The sequence below is a fragment of the Gopherus flavomarginatus genome, chromosome 1 (genome assembly GCF_025201925.1).
Source record: "Gopherus flavomarginatus isolate rGopFla2 chromosome 1, rGopFla2.mat.asm, whole genome shotgun sequence".
Classification (NCBI taxonomy): Eukaryota; Metazoa; Chordata; order Testudines; family Testudinidae; genus Gopherus; species Gopherus flavomarginatus.
The window spans coordinates 326,691,471-326,705,217 of NC_066617.1; the positions used below are offsets into that span (position 1 = coordinate 326,691,471).

The window sequence follows — 13,747 nt, forward strand, 5'->3', positions numbered from 1 at the left end:
ATTACACTGCGCTAGGCCCCTCCCCCCCCCACCTGTCCCTTCCCCTACTTTTGGGGATGTTTTGCTGGCACACAGCAGACCCATGGGCGTGTTTGCAATTACTGAGGGTGAGACAGGAACGGCTCTGCCTTATCTCCCTGGTTTCCCAATGTCACTAGACGCGTTTTATTTTGAGATTCCTGATGGTGCTTGGCAAAGATAAACAAAATCTTCCATCAGGAAACCTGGGAGCTGTTTCCACAGGAAGCTTCAAATCACTAAAGTAAATAAAACTGTTTTACATTATTCCAGCCATGTTACTTAGCTCGCCTCAGGCTATTAGATTTGGTGCTAGGTGTCAGATATTAGGAGTTTGGAGTCTTTAAACAAATTATTCGACTAGAATTTAGTGCATTTTGCTTTTGTCCTCAGACTTGGTCTTTTTTTAAAGTGTTTTTCTTCACTGGTGACATCTAGGAAATGTCCCAAATGTGATACCATAAAGGAGTTATAGCTATGTTATTCTGAGGGCGTATTATCCTTTCATGTTAAAAATAGGTCATCTCCCGCTGAGTCTCACGGTCCTCCTAGATTTCATCGTAAGAATTTTGCTTGGCTTTTCCTAGCCTTTTCTGAGCACTGACATTTTCACAGCAAAAAAAATTAAAAGAATTTCAGATGGATGCTTTGCTATTTCTTGACACAGTGGGTCAAATTCAGAGCTGGTCTAAGGTGATGCTGTAACTCAAGTAAACCAGATAGTATGCTTTAAGCAAGAGTTGGGCCCAGGGAAGTTGCTGTACCTCCTTACAATAAGTCTGATTATGGCCTAATGCAGGGGTCAGCAACCTTTCAGAAGTGGTGTGCCAAGTCTTTATTTATTCACTCTAATTTAAGGTTTTGCATGCCAGTAATACATTTTAACGTTTTTAGAAGGTCTCTTTCTATAAGTCTATAATATATAACAAACTAGTGTTGTGTGTAAAGTAAATAAGGTTTTTAAAATGTTTAGGAAGCTTCATTTAAAATTAAATTAAAATGCAGAGCCCCCTGGACCGGTGGCCAGGACCCAGGCAGTGTGAGTGCCACTGAAAATCAGCTCATTTGCTGCCTTCGGTGCACGTGCCACAGGTTGCCTACCCCTGGCCTAATGTTTTAAAACAAACCAACAAAGAGTCCTGTGGTACCTTATAGACTAGCAGACGTATTGGATCGTGAGCTTTCGTGGGTGAATCCCCACTTCATCAGATGAAAGCTTATGCTCCAATACATCTGTTAGTCTATAAGGTGCCACAGGACTCTTTGTTGCTTTTTACAGATCCAGACTAACACAGCTACCCCTCTGATACTAAAACAAACCAGTTACTTCAAAGGCAAGTTTGGCTCTCAAGAACTCTTGATTTACATTGGTTTTTCTGAGTTCAAAATCTGGTCTCGTATAATCCTGGGTAAACCAAAGAAATTGCAGCAGTTGCTCGTCAGCACCAAATATGGCCCAATAGCTCTTATTTTTCACTCTCATCCCTTAAATGTAAAGTTTTCCCAATGTCTTTGTGTGTGAGAGAGGTGAAAAAAGGTCAGACATTATAAGAGAAGTGTGCCCATATCCCATATCTTATTCGTAGATTCATAGATTCTAGGACTGGAAGGGACCTCGAGAGGTCATCGAGTCCAGTCCCCTGCATTCATGGCAGGACCAAATACTTTGATTTAGCAGTTTCCGTTCAACTCACCTTTGACATTTCTGTATCAACGGAATGGAGACTCCACATTTCCTTCTCATTACAACAATAAAGGTGGATTCAAACCACAAATTGTAGGTCTCTCTCTGGTTTCTGAGCACTTCCAAAATTGGAGGGAGTTTGGATCTGGGATTTGATACGAGCTCATTTACCCAATAGCTAACCGAATGGATCCATCCAAAATTAATATAGGGAAGTACAGTGTTAAATGTAAGTCTTGGTCAAGGGGAGTCCATGTTTCTGACAGATAAGACAAGTGTATGAAAGCATGAAGGACAGTAATTCCATGTTCTAACAGAACAGACTGGAGTGCTAGGGAATAATAATGCTAGAAACAATCCTTGTTTCTATTATTTCAAGTGAAGTTCACAGACAATGCTGTGGAAATTAGCAATTAGAGAACAAGTGAAACCTGCCACCTTTTGACATTAAGTTATATAAGTCAGGTGCAATTAAACAAGAAAGGGGAAATAATTTTAAATTAAACCAAGAGAGGTTCCATTTTGGAACAGCAATTTTAATTTGATTTTCACTAGGAGCCTTCTAGTTTCACTGAAGCCACTGGCATAATTCACATTGGCTTCCATGGAGCAAGCTCAAGCCTCCAAAGGCTGTGTAATGGAGTGTAACCAGGCATGGGATAGCCAGCACTTTCCAGGCAAAGGAGGCTGCAATTTTCTGATGATGAACCACAAATCTACTTTTATTTTTGTTGGCTGAAGTAACAGCTGGTCAAACTACCCATTATGAATCATATTAGTTATAAATTTTGCAACATTTATGTTTAGCAAATTGTTGATGAACTGATCCTGATTTTCTTTGAATTGACTCACTTTTTGCAAGTGTTCACCTAATAGTGTGGAGGAATAATTTTCATCCTATAGGCTGTTTCTGACCAAATATTAGCTCTATAGTTGGTCACCTAGGTCACATGGTATTGTTTCTGGTCTCTACTTGGGTGACTGAAATAGCTTACTTCTGGTGTGAATTCCCAGAAAAATAATCATTAATTCAAATAATCATTAAATCTTCAGGATTTGCAAGAGCTTTAATAAATACCTCCCAGTTGTCTGAATACTCATGAATAACAAGCAATCACTTTAATAAAATGTTGTGACCTGCCTTGTGCACTTCTATTGCCCAATATATTCACACCTTTTAAACTATTGCACTAGCTCTAGCTGAAACCAGATATTTCTCTCTCTGATCTTAGTGTGCCCTTTTTCAATACTTTCTGCTCTTTGTACTCTACTGCAGACTGTCGTAGCATGACGGGACAGATCTTCAGCTAGGGCAAATCGCTTAGCTCCTGTGAAGTCAACTGAAAGATGCCAATTTACACCAGCTGAAGAGCAGCCCTCGTGTATCCATCACAAGTGGAGAGTGCTCTCTTTGTTGAGTCAAGTGAGAAGAACAGAGGTATGGTGGGTGAGATAATATATTTTATTGGACCTCGGCGAGAGAGACAAGCTTTGAGGCCACACAGAGCTCTTCTTTGTGGCTCAAAAGCTTGTCTCTCTCACCAACAGAAGTTGGTCCAATAAAAGATATTACCTCACCCATCTTGTCTCTCTAATATCCTGGGACTGACACAGCTATAACTACACTGCATACAAGAACTGAGGCAGTCCAGGGTGAAGGAAGAAAGGCTAGAGACTTTAGCAGGAAGCCATTGAAAATATTAGCTGAAGGATCTTCAGGCTAACAGGAAAATAGAAATAATTTTAGTTTTGACCAATGATTTTCCTATAACTAAAAATGTTCTTGATTTTTGACAGATGTGCCAAATGGATTTCACATTAATTTGGAAAAAATGCCCATTGAAGGAGAGAACCTGATATTGTCCTGTTCAGTCAACAAATTCCTGTACAAAGACATTGCTTGGATTTTGCCAAGAACAGTTAATAATCAAACAAAAGCAAAAAAGCACATCATTAAGGAATACTCCACCACCCTCATTCTCACCATCAAGAATGTTTCCCTGGAACACTCAGGGACCTATGCCTGCAGAGCAAGGAACATATACTCGGGGGAAGAAGTGCTTCAAAAGAAAGACGTTACGATTAGAGGTGAGCACTGCAACAAAAAGGCTGTTTACTCTCGGATCCTCAAATTTAAAAGCACAAGGAATGATTGTACAACGCAAAACAATGTAAAACATTAAAGGACTCATTAAAAAGTCACAGTTGTCTCATATCATCTTGATTTTTTATTACAGTTGCTACCTTTCAGGCTCTGAGGTGGTGCACCTCCAAAAATGGGTATGGACGTAGGAGGAGTAGCGAAACAAAAACATAACCAGTTCAGTTCAGACGGGTGTGTTCTGCTTTCGCAAAGCTGGTGGAAGTTGGGGTTTGGAAGATCCCCTGTACTGCATTGTGTATGTTGTGTTGTTGTGTCCGTTGCTGCCTCCTACTGAGTGATAATGAAAACTTTGGACCAGTTTTATCTTCCACTTTGGTATCGGCCTCTTCGAAAGTCAAAGCTGCATAAACTGATTAACTTTATAAACTGCTGGTTTTGGTCAACAATGGACATTTAATAAGTTAATTTTGAAGTGTGGAATGAGGATTGAGATTGACTGGACTATACGTTTTTATTTCAATCGGATTTTGGTGGATTTATAAATATTACCTGCTGAGCAAGTTCTAATGCTTATTTATTTGAAATAATTTTCTATGCTGAGTACATTAATCTTATGAACTATCTTCTCGAGGAAGGCCCTGTGGATGCAGGAAAGAAATAAAAATATTAATATAATGCACAGACCTATCTTATCATTTTTTAAAACTGACAGAGATGAACCCTGTTTCTCCAAATAAATCCAGGTTGATTTCCCATTGCTGCATTGGTCAGTTTTAAAGTTAATTATTGCACTACCAAAAAAGACCTGTGGACATCAGCAAGAGTTCTGTGGCTGGCATGAGGATAAAAGACCTTGTAATGTTATAATTATCTCATTAAAGTAGAAGTGCTACACTCATTCCATTGACAAGGCTAAAGCCATCACAGTGAAATGCTGAATACATTCTTCCAAATTTAAATTTAAAATTAAGGCCATTAAAAAATCCCTTCCTTTTGGTATGCAGATGACAATAGGATTTATTATGGGGATTAAGAAATGGCCAAACTACTGAAGGGGAATTAAGGGTAATCTAAACTTCCTTTTAAGCATTTCCTTTTTACATGATTTCACTACGAGTTGTTTCTGTGTATTATAAATCCAGTATAAGGAAGAAGTTACTATTTTTAATAGATCTAATAATTTTATTTTTTTACACTATGTAGCTTTTATAATTTTGGTTTCATTTATGACTTATCATTTATATAGGATTTACATAAGCCATAACAAAACAAGCCAGAGTGACCAAAATAGCCACCGCAAACGGAACAAAGTGGCTGTGCTTCTAAAATAGAGGGTGACAACATGACAACTCCTTGGTCTTGGGAACTCACCAGACTGTTTCCTCCTTTAGGTATTGGGACTGTGTCCCACGGCCAAACTGGTCTTTCACGTGGGAATTGCTTTTGTCAAGTGTGAAAGGGTAAACAATAGCATTTCCCCATCATGCCAGCTTCATGGAGCCTAAAATGCTTAGAAAACAATTAGTAACCTGGAAGTTGTCAGAGTAAAGAAAAGAATAATCGTTTAGATCTTGAAATGTCACCTACAGCCTTCTTGTGTACAGTAGCTCTTTTGTTCATTATTAGCATGATGGTTCCCAGAAACAATGTGTTCTTGCAAAGGAATTTGGGTCTCTTTTGCTCTTTTTTTTAAAAAAAAATATGCTTAAAAAGCAAGTGAAATGATAATGGTAATTGCTTTTAAAATGGGGCAAGCTTGTTTTGTTGTGACAATGCAGGGCTCCCTCTTTATGGGACTGTGCTTGAGAAAACATTTGGTGGCCCGGTGGACTGCAGTGACAGGACTTTATGCATTTTTAATGGAATTGGAAGCCAGAGTGTGGTAGCTTGTAGCAGTCAGTTGCTGGCAGCAACCAGATGATATGAGCCTGGGTCACAAACTGATATCGTGATTAGAAACTGTCCATGTGTGGAAATGTTAAGTGATGATGTATATCACATTGCCCTAAGGGACATCTTGATAGCCACTTCCTAGTATGGTGTTGGCCAAGGCTAATGATGCTGTACAATGCTATGTTAGTGCCCGGGCAGAGCTGCCAGTGTTGGAAGGTGTGGAAGAACCTCAGTGAAACTGTGTGAGGAAAAGGGTTCTGCATTTGATGATGAGATACAGTTATTGTCAGTGCTGATCTCATCAGATTAAACTGAAGAATCATGTCAATTTCTGGCTGTTTCTCTAACTCCCTCTGAGTAGCATATTACTTGGAGAGAGTAATTATGTAATTTAAATTTATATTCTTTTTTAAAAAACAAGTGTTAAAATGCAACTATGTATTTATATTTTCAAACTGGTTTTAAAAAAAAGGAACATTAAGCGTACTAAGGTAAAAGTATGTGAAATGAAAAGTTATACAAAAAGTGCTAACAACTTTCCATGTTTTCCCTATTGCTAAGGATTGATTTTGTGATAGAGCTTTTGCATTCTCACAGCAACAGTGTCACTTGGAGTCACTGTACTCTGAAGTAATAGGGCCATGCTCTGCCCTCAGTGACACCCCCATGTAACTCCACTGGGCCAAATTCTGCATACAGTGAGGTTCCCCGGGTGTAACTGAGGGCAAAACTGGTCCATCAGCCCATGTTTATGACCTCACAGAGAGACATGATGGCTATGATGCTAATGTGCGACATTCAGCTTTAGGGGTGAGATTTTTCAAAAGCGCTGAGCAGTGACTTCACTCTGCTCCTACTGAAGACAATAGGAGTGTTACCTGACTTCAACGGGAGCACAGTTAGGCCAACACTGAGTGCTTTAGAAAATCCCATCCTATGGCTTCACTCCAGCTTCAAACAGAGAAGCAGGTGGTCTGGGAGAGAGAAACCTCTTGTTTTAACCACGTCCTTGAAAACCCGCCAACTATGGCAAAGAAATTCTTTAAAATATGTGAATAGTAACTGGCTCAAAGTTTTAAGCAAGAAAGTTTTGCTCACTATGAAAACCCGTCTTTAGTGTATGGATATAAAAAAATTAAAATTAATCAGAAATAACTTAACAGAATGTGTGATTTGCCTTTGTTCTGTCATCCTGTCACATCTCATTTTGGATGGGTTGGTTGTGTTGTTCTGTGGGGATTATTTATAAATACAAAAGTTGGACCAAGTGACTTAAATCTGTGTGTGAACATATTTTCAAACAATACATCTTCATGGACAGCTTATTTTGCTAAAATGGAACCACAATGTAAATGTCCAGGATCCATAGCTGAAAAGAGGGCAATCTTGTTCGATGGGGAGAAATCATTGTTGATGTTAATACGAATGCATATAGATTTGATGAAGAATGTACATCTGAACTTCACTCACTGGAATTGTTGTTTGTTGATAAGAACAGACTATTTGTTACACTATAAACATATAAGATAATGGTCATTGCCCCAAGGAATGTACATTCCAGCTTGGACATAGACAAAAAGTCAGACACAGATGTTTCATAGATATGTTGGAATTGATTTCAGGGGATAAACGTCTAGCAGAGGTCATTCATTTCAGAAATTCTGAAAAGCTTTCAGTGCTTTTGAGTTTATACACATTATATAAATGGACTAAGAACTAGTGTGAAATGTATTGGAGAGTTTTTAATTATGTCAGATAGTCAGATTATAGTGGAGATGGAAAGACCTGTTGGATCATGAAGTCCGCCCTTCTGAAAGATTAACATATAATGCTCCCAACAAAAGATGTGTCAGACATTAAACTGATGCTGTACTTGATCTTAGCATATAGATATATGTTGCTGTGAAAAAGTGAACCCTAATCTTGGAAGTTTCCTTACAGAGAAAAATTACAGCATCAACCAGTTCCTGCAGGAACTGGGAATTCAAGGAAATCTGCAATGCAGTGCAGGACTGTGCAGGAATGCACTTCACTCTACAGGACCAAAGTACCAAAGGGATAATATAAGAAGTTGCAAATGTGGTAGAAAAGTTGTTGCTGTATAATCACCATCAGCTCTGGGGCTATCCTCCTGATCTTGGTCATAACAGCTTTCAACTTTGTGCAAGAAGGAAGGGGGAAATTGATTGGTTTGGAGATGGGGAGGAAAACAATATCAGGATTGTCTGCTTGCTTTGGGTGCCCAGGGATGATTTAATATTGTGCTTGTTGAACTTTTTTTGAGGGATTCTTATCCTTGGTTGGTGGATGTGCATGCTGGACAGAATCAGAACACGCTGAGGTGTACTTCCAAAACACTAGCTAGAAAGTCAGTGAACTCCATTTTATTTCATACATTTGAATGAACTTTAATCTGTAAAAGTGGCTGATGTAAAATAGGAATTATATGCTGTTATTTAGCACTGACCCTGGAACCTGTACTTCTGCCTCTGGAATCAGTGTTTTAGACACTTGCATTATGGGAAAGGATGTTGCCTGGGGAAAACAGACACATTTCTCACAAATGCAAGGACTATTTATGTTTGGCTAGCTGTCATGTGGTTTTGTTGAGATTCCTAGAGTTCAGCTAAACACAAATGCCAAAGATATATGAAGACTTGGGGAGGGGGAGGATACAACTCAATGATTCAGTGCTCACACTCTGGTTTTGAAGTATGATTGTTTACTGAACAGGGCTCACAGTAAAGTTGATCTTTCCAGTGAGTAAACTATGTAAATGGTATTCATGCACAGACTAGTGTATATGCAACATCTAACTGTATAAAGCTATCGCTAATTCTGGGGTGTTCTAACCTAAGGACCAGATCCCTTAGAATCTATTTAAAGTCTTGCCTTTCATAGTTCATTTCTTCTGAAAATATGTAAAATCCAGAGATCACAAAGAGTCGATACTTTAGCTTGTAAGAGAATGAATGCAGAACGCTTGTCTTAACAAAGCATCTGTTGTTGGATCATTTCCATTAGGATCTGTATTATAACCAGTTACAACTGATGAAAGGAAATTATCTCAAAAGGAAAAGGCGTCACTAAGCCACACTAAATATTCTTTTCAAACAGGGATAGTAAGTAGGGAGAGTGTAAGCCTGGAATTTGGTAGAATGTCTCCAGAAAGAGCTGACATTTTAAAAGCTCATTAATGACCATGCAAGAGATTATTTTAAACATCTACGCACATGATTATAGGAATGTAATCGTTGAACTCTCGTTTTATTTTGTAGCTCAGGAAGCACCATCTCTCCTGCGCAACCTCAGTGATCAGATTGTGAACACCAGCAATTCCGCTACTTTAGAATGTCAGGCTCAAGGCATCCCCGAGCCCCACATATCCTGGTTTAAAAACCACGAAGAAATACAGCAAGAACCAGGTGAGAGCTGCAAACATGCTTTCCCCTCCTCACTCTCTTATATCTGCTCTGTATCTCTTCTGCTATGTCTACACCACACTGCTTTTGGCGACAGGTCTGTGTTGCCACAGCTGTGCTGCTAAAAGTCATGCAGTGTAGCCGCTGTTTGTCAGCTCGCCTGCCGACAGAAAACGTCCACCTCCAACGAGCAGCATTTGCGTTGTTGGCAGGACACACTGTTCACACTGGCACATGTCGCCAGCAAAACTTGTGTCTTTCAGGGGTTTTGTTTTTTTTTTAAATCACCTCTGAAAGACAAAAGTTTTGTTGTTCAATTACCAGTGTAGACATAGCCTTAGATACTTATGTCCCCCTGTTACCATAGTATCCGAGCACTTCACAGTCTTTAATATGTTCATCCTGACAACACTCCTGTGAGGTTGGGCAGGACTTTCCCCTCCCCCCTTTTACAAGTGGGAGAACTTAGCCTCTCTGTGCCTAAGTTACTTTTTCCCACAGTCACACAGGAAATCCATGGGAGAGCAAGAATTTGTGCATGGGTCTCCCAAGGCTAGCACCCTAACCACTGGACAGGTCTGGTATTGGGATACCAGAGCAGAACTGGAATTCATCTGCCTGTAATAGCGGGGTCCATTCCTCGTGTAGCATTGCATCCTATCATGAGAAACCCGGGAGCTGTTACTGTGTTGGATTTGGATTTGCTTTTCTTGCCATAGCTCGAAAAGAGCTGGGGACGGGGGCAGTTTAGCCCTGGATTAACATTGCGTTGGCTTCAAGGCTTAGTTGGGCTAAATGTTCAGCTAAAATGGCACCAAAATCATGCAAATCATTCTGGGAGACTTCAGCCCCATTTGATGGGAATCTTGGATGGGGGAAATGTAATGAGATTTCAGCCATATCCTAACCAGAACTGGAAAATAGGCCTCTATTGGTTTTACACTTGATCTGTAACCAAAGTTTGACTACAGGAATTGGAATCCAATCCCCAATGCCTTGTAGCAAAATCCAAGGAGGTTTGTGTTCAAGCTTCTAGCTTTGGCCATCTCTAATTATTTTGTAAGGAACGTAAGCAACTGGAAAAAGCTTAGAATATTTACCAATAATAATCCCCAGACCACAGGATGCTCTTGCAGGAATAAGACACCAAACCAGATATAGGACCCAATCCTGCAAACACTCAGTACTGAGCACATTGGTTACAACAGGACCAACGTGAATACTCCCATTGACTTCAGTGGAACTACTACCTGTGTGTTTAAAATTAAACACAAAAAAGTGTTTGCCCGGATCGAGGTCTAAGCCCAGTACTAAGCATTACACCCAGAAATAAAGCACTTTCAAGACCATTGCCATAGAAGGAGCCTTCCTACTAACGTAAGTGCTATATAAACACCAGTGATGAATTCAAACTGGAACAGGTTCAGAGACGGGCTACTAGGATGATCCAAGGAATGGAAAACCTGTCTTATGAAAGGAGACTCAAAGAGCTTGGCTTGTTTAGCCTAACCAAAAGAAGGTTGAGGAGGGATATGATTGCTCTTTATAAATATATCAGAGGGATAAATATCAGGGAAGAAGAGGAATTATTTAAGCTTAGTACCAATGTGAACACAAGAACAAATAGATATAAACTGGACATTAGGAAGTTTAGACTTGAAATTAGACGAAGGTTTCTAAACATTAGAGGAGTGAAGTTCTGGAACAGCCTTCCAAGGGGAGTAGTGGGGGCAAAAGACATATCTGGCTTTAAGACTAAGCTTGATAAGTTTCTGGCGGGGATGGTATGATGAAATAGCCTAATTTTGGCAATTAACTGATCTTTGACTATTAGCAGTAAATATGCCCAATGGACTGTGATGGGATGTTAGATGGGGTGGGATCTGTGTTACTACAGAGAATTCTTTCCTGGGTGCTGGCTGGTGAGTCTTGTCCACATGCTCAGGGTTTAACTGATCACCATATTTGGGGTCGGGAAGGAATTTTCCTCCAGGGCAGATTGGCAGAGGCCTTGGAGGTTTTTCACCTTCCGCTGCAGCATGGGGCACGGGTCACTTGCTGGAGGATTCTCTGCAGCTTGAGGTCTTCAAACCACAATTTGAGGACTTCAATAACTCAGATGTAGGTTAGGGGTTTGTTATTGAAGTGGATGGGTGAGATTCTGTGGCCTGCATTGTGCAGGAGGTCAGACTAGATGATCATAATGGTCCCTTCTGACCTTAAAGTCTATGAGTCTATGAGTTTCCGCCAGAGCCTCAGAACCTGTGAACACTTTGTAACTCTGAAACCAACACGCAAAATTAAGGAGCCACCCACCTCCTAGGGCGTTAAGTAATGTCTGGCTCATCCCTAATAATCAGAAGAAGATTGTTTTATAGAAAGAGTTGTCTTTGTTTATACTCCACGTTCCACTCATTTAAAGATCTTTCACTCCACAGGAATAATTTTAGCATCAGGAAGCAAAATGCTGTTTATTGAAAGAGTCAAAGAAGAGGATGAAGGACTTTACCGATGTATAGCCACCAACCTAAAAGGATCTGTGGAGAGTGCAGCTTATGTCACAGTACAAGGTAAAGCATTGCATTAGATGGGAACAAGATAAAAATTGCTCCAAATTCTTGTTCTCTATTTGATCTACTTTTCCTCTTTTCCCCTCTTATTTTCTCTAAGCAGCTTATAAGTGGAGTTCTTGCTCTGACTAGGAAGGCAGGTAAGTGGCTTGTTGATCATGTGTGATTTCTGACTACAGCAGTTTCAAGGAAGTCTTAGCAGGGGGAACTGCACCTGGTTGGAAAAGAAGCCAATGGGAAATGCTAACTCAGAATGCGTTTATACTGACCTCAAACGAAGAATTGCTTCAATACAACAAAGACAGGGTCAGGGAAGAAGAAAAGTATAAATTTAGTGTAATAAAAAACCCAACCCATTCATTTTCTCATTTCAGGCTCCTATAAGCCGGAAAGAGACATTTTTGATATTTTCCTTTTCTTGGTTTTAATATAAAGTGGGCTGCTATGTCCAACCAGAAGAGTTTTCCAGTAAACACAAATACATCTTTCAGAGGTATTTACTATAGGAGCTAGGCGTTGTTATTGTTACTCATACTCAGGCTACTCATGCTATTCATGTGAATGTCCAGTCTTTTTTTTTAAATTCTCTTGGCCTCGATGGTGCCTTGTGGCAATGAGTTCCAGAGGCTAATTGTGCATTGCATGAACAAGTATTTTATTTGATCAGATTTAAACTTGTCATTTTTAAACTTCATTGAATGTCTCCCATACCATTAATTATTGTGTGCACTTTTGACACAACCTCTTTTCTCAATTCAACAGTCCCAAGCTTTTCAATCTCTCTTCATATGAGACATTTTAATTAGGCAAAATATGAATAGCTCCTCCAGGCAAAAACTGTCTCCCTGTGTGTTTGTACAGCTTGAAGTACAATAGAATCCCATTCCTGTTTGTTTGGGTACTGCTACAACACATACAATGTGATAAAGAAATCAGGATTGACATGTTCTAGTTGCAAGTTCTTTGGCTTCCTTGGCACATTGGTCAGTTCATCACTGTAAAAAGTCAGAGGTATCAATGTATATATATGAGCAGGGTTCCATGCAATAGATAAAGGACTTGTGGCCAGCTATGTTTTGGGGAGTCATTTTAAATTTGTGTGGGCATTCTAAAAAAATGATTCATCTTAGAGTGCTCGTAATTTAACACACCCGGCAGATTAGCTAATTTGTCTGGACAATGTAATGTTACAGTTCATTCAATAATCAATACAAGGTATTTTTTTATTTACTGATAACATTTTGTGGGCTAGTTTCTGGGGATCAGTGTCTCCTTGTTGCCTGATGCAGGGGAGAAAGGGAGGATAGTGGATTCCTGTCTGGATAAGTGTCCTTCATGGATGATAAAGAGAGCTTTCTGATGGTTCTGATAAAAAGCTTTAGCCAAAGTGGGGGCCAGTGAGCTAAAGATGCCCCAGCACTAATGTCTGGCAAAGGAAAGAGAGACAAATCATTTAATCAGCTCCCCCAAAAGAACATGCTTAGGGAGAACGCATCCCCACCCTGTCTCTCCTACCCTCAGGACCGGCGCCAGTGTTTTTGGCGCCCTAGGCGCACGGCCATTTCACCGCCCTGCGCGCTGCTCCTGCGGCTCCGGTGGACCTGCTGCAGGCGTTCCTGTGGAGGGTCCACTGGTCCCATGCCTCCTGTGGAGCTGCCGCAGGCATCCCTGCGGGAGGTCCACCGGAGCCGCGGGACCAGCAGACCATCCGCAGGAACGCCTGCGGCAAGTCTACCGGAGCTGCCTGCCGCACTCCCAGCAAAATGCCACCCCCCAATAATCCTGGCGCCCTAGATGATTGCCTAGGTTGCCTAAATGGAAGTGCCGGCCCTACTTACCCTCATGAAATCTCTGTGGTCTCAGCAAGGGGACAATGGTCAAATGAAGAGTGATCCCTGTCATCATCACCAAGCACCTCATCATCCCCTGAACAACTGTCCCTCTTCCGAGGGACATGGAATTGTAGCCACTCATCAGACTTTGGCTCTGGAGGTTTGAGATCTGGGCTCATCTCTAGTTTTTACTGCATTCTAAAAAATGCACAGTGTACAAATTC

The 13,747-nt window shown here is 40.5% G+C and overlaps 1 protein-coding gene across 2 annotated transcripts in view; it reads left to right on the forward strand.

The window, feature by feature from the left end:
- The window catches only part of FLT1 (fms related receptor tyrosine kinase 1), a 156,212-nt gene that overhangs the window by 95,731 nt on the left and 46,734 nt on the right, over window positions 1-13,747 (forward strand). The window contains exons 13-15 of one of the 2 annotated variants that reach the window (XM_050937138.1): window positions 3,500-3,790; window positions 8,978-9,124; window positions 11,560-11,691. In XM_050937138.1, coding sequence (XP_050793095.1) covers window positions 3,500-3,790; window positions 8,978-9,124; window positions 11,560-11,691 — 570 coding nt within the window. Of the gene's footprint in view, window positions 1-3,499; window positions 3,791-3,939; window positions 6,835-8,977; window positions 9,125-11,559; window positions 11,692-13,747 lie in introns of those variants that run through there. The other variant, XM_050937139.1, reaches the window with a different exon arrangement.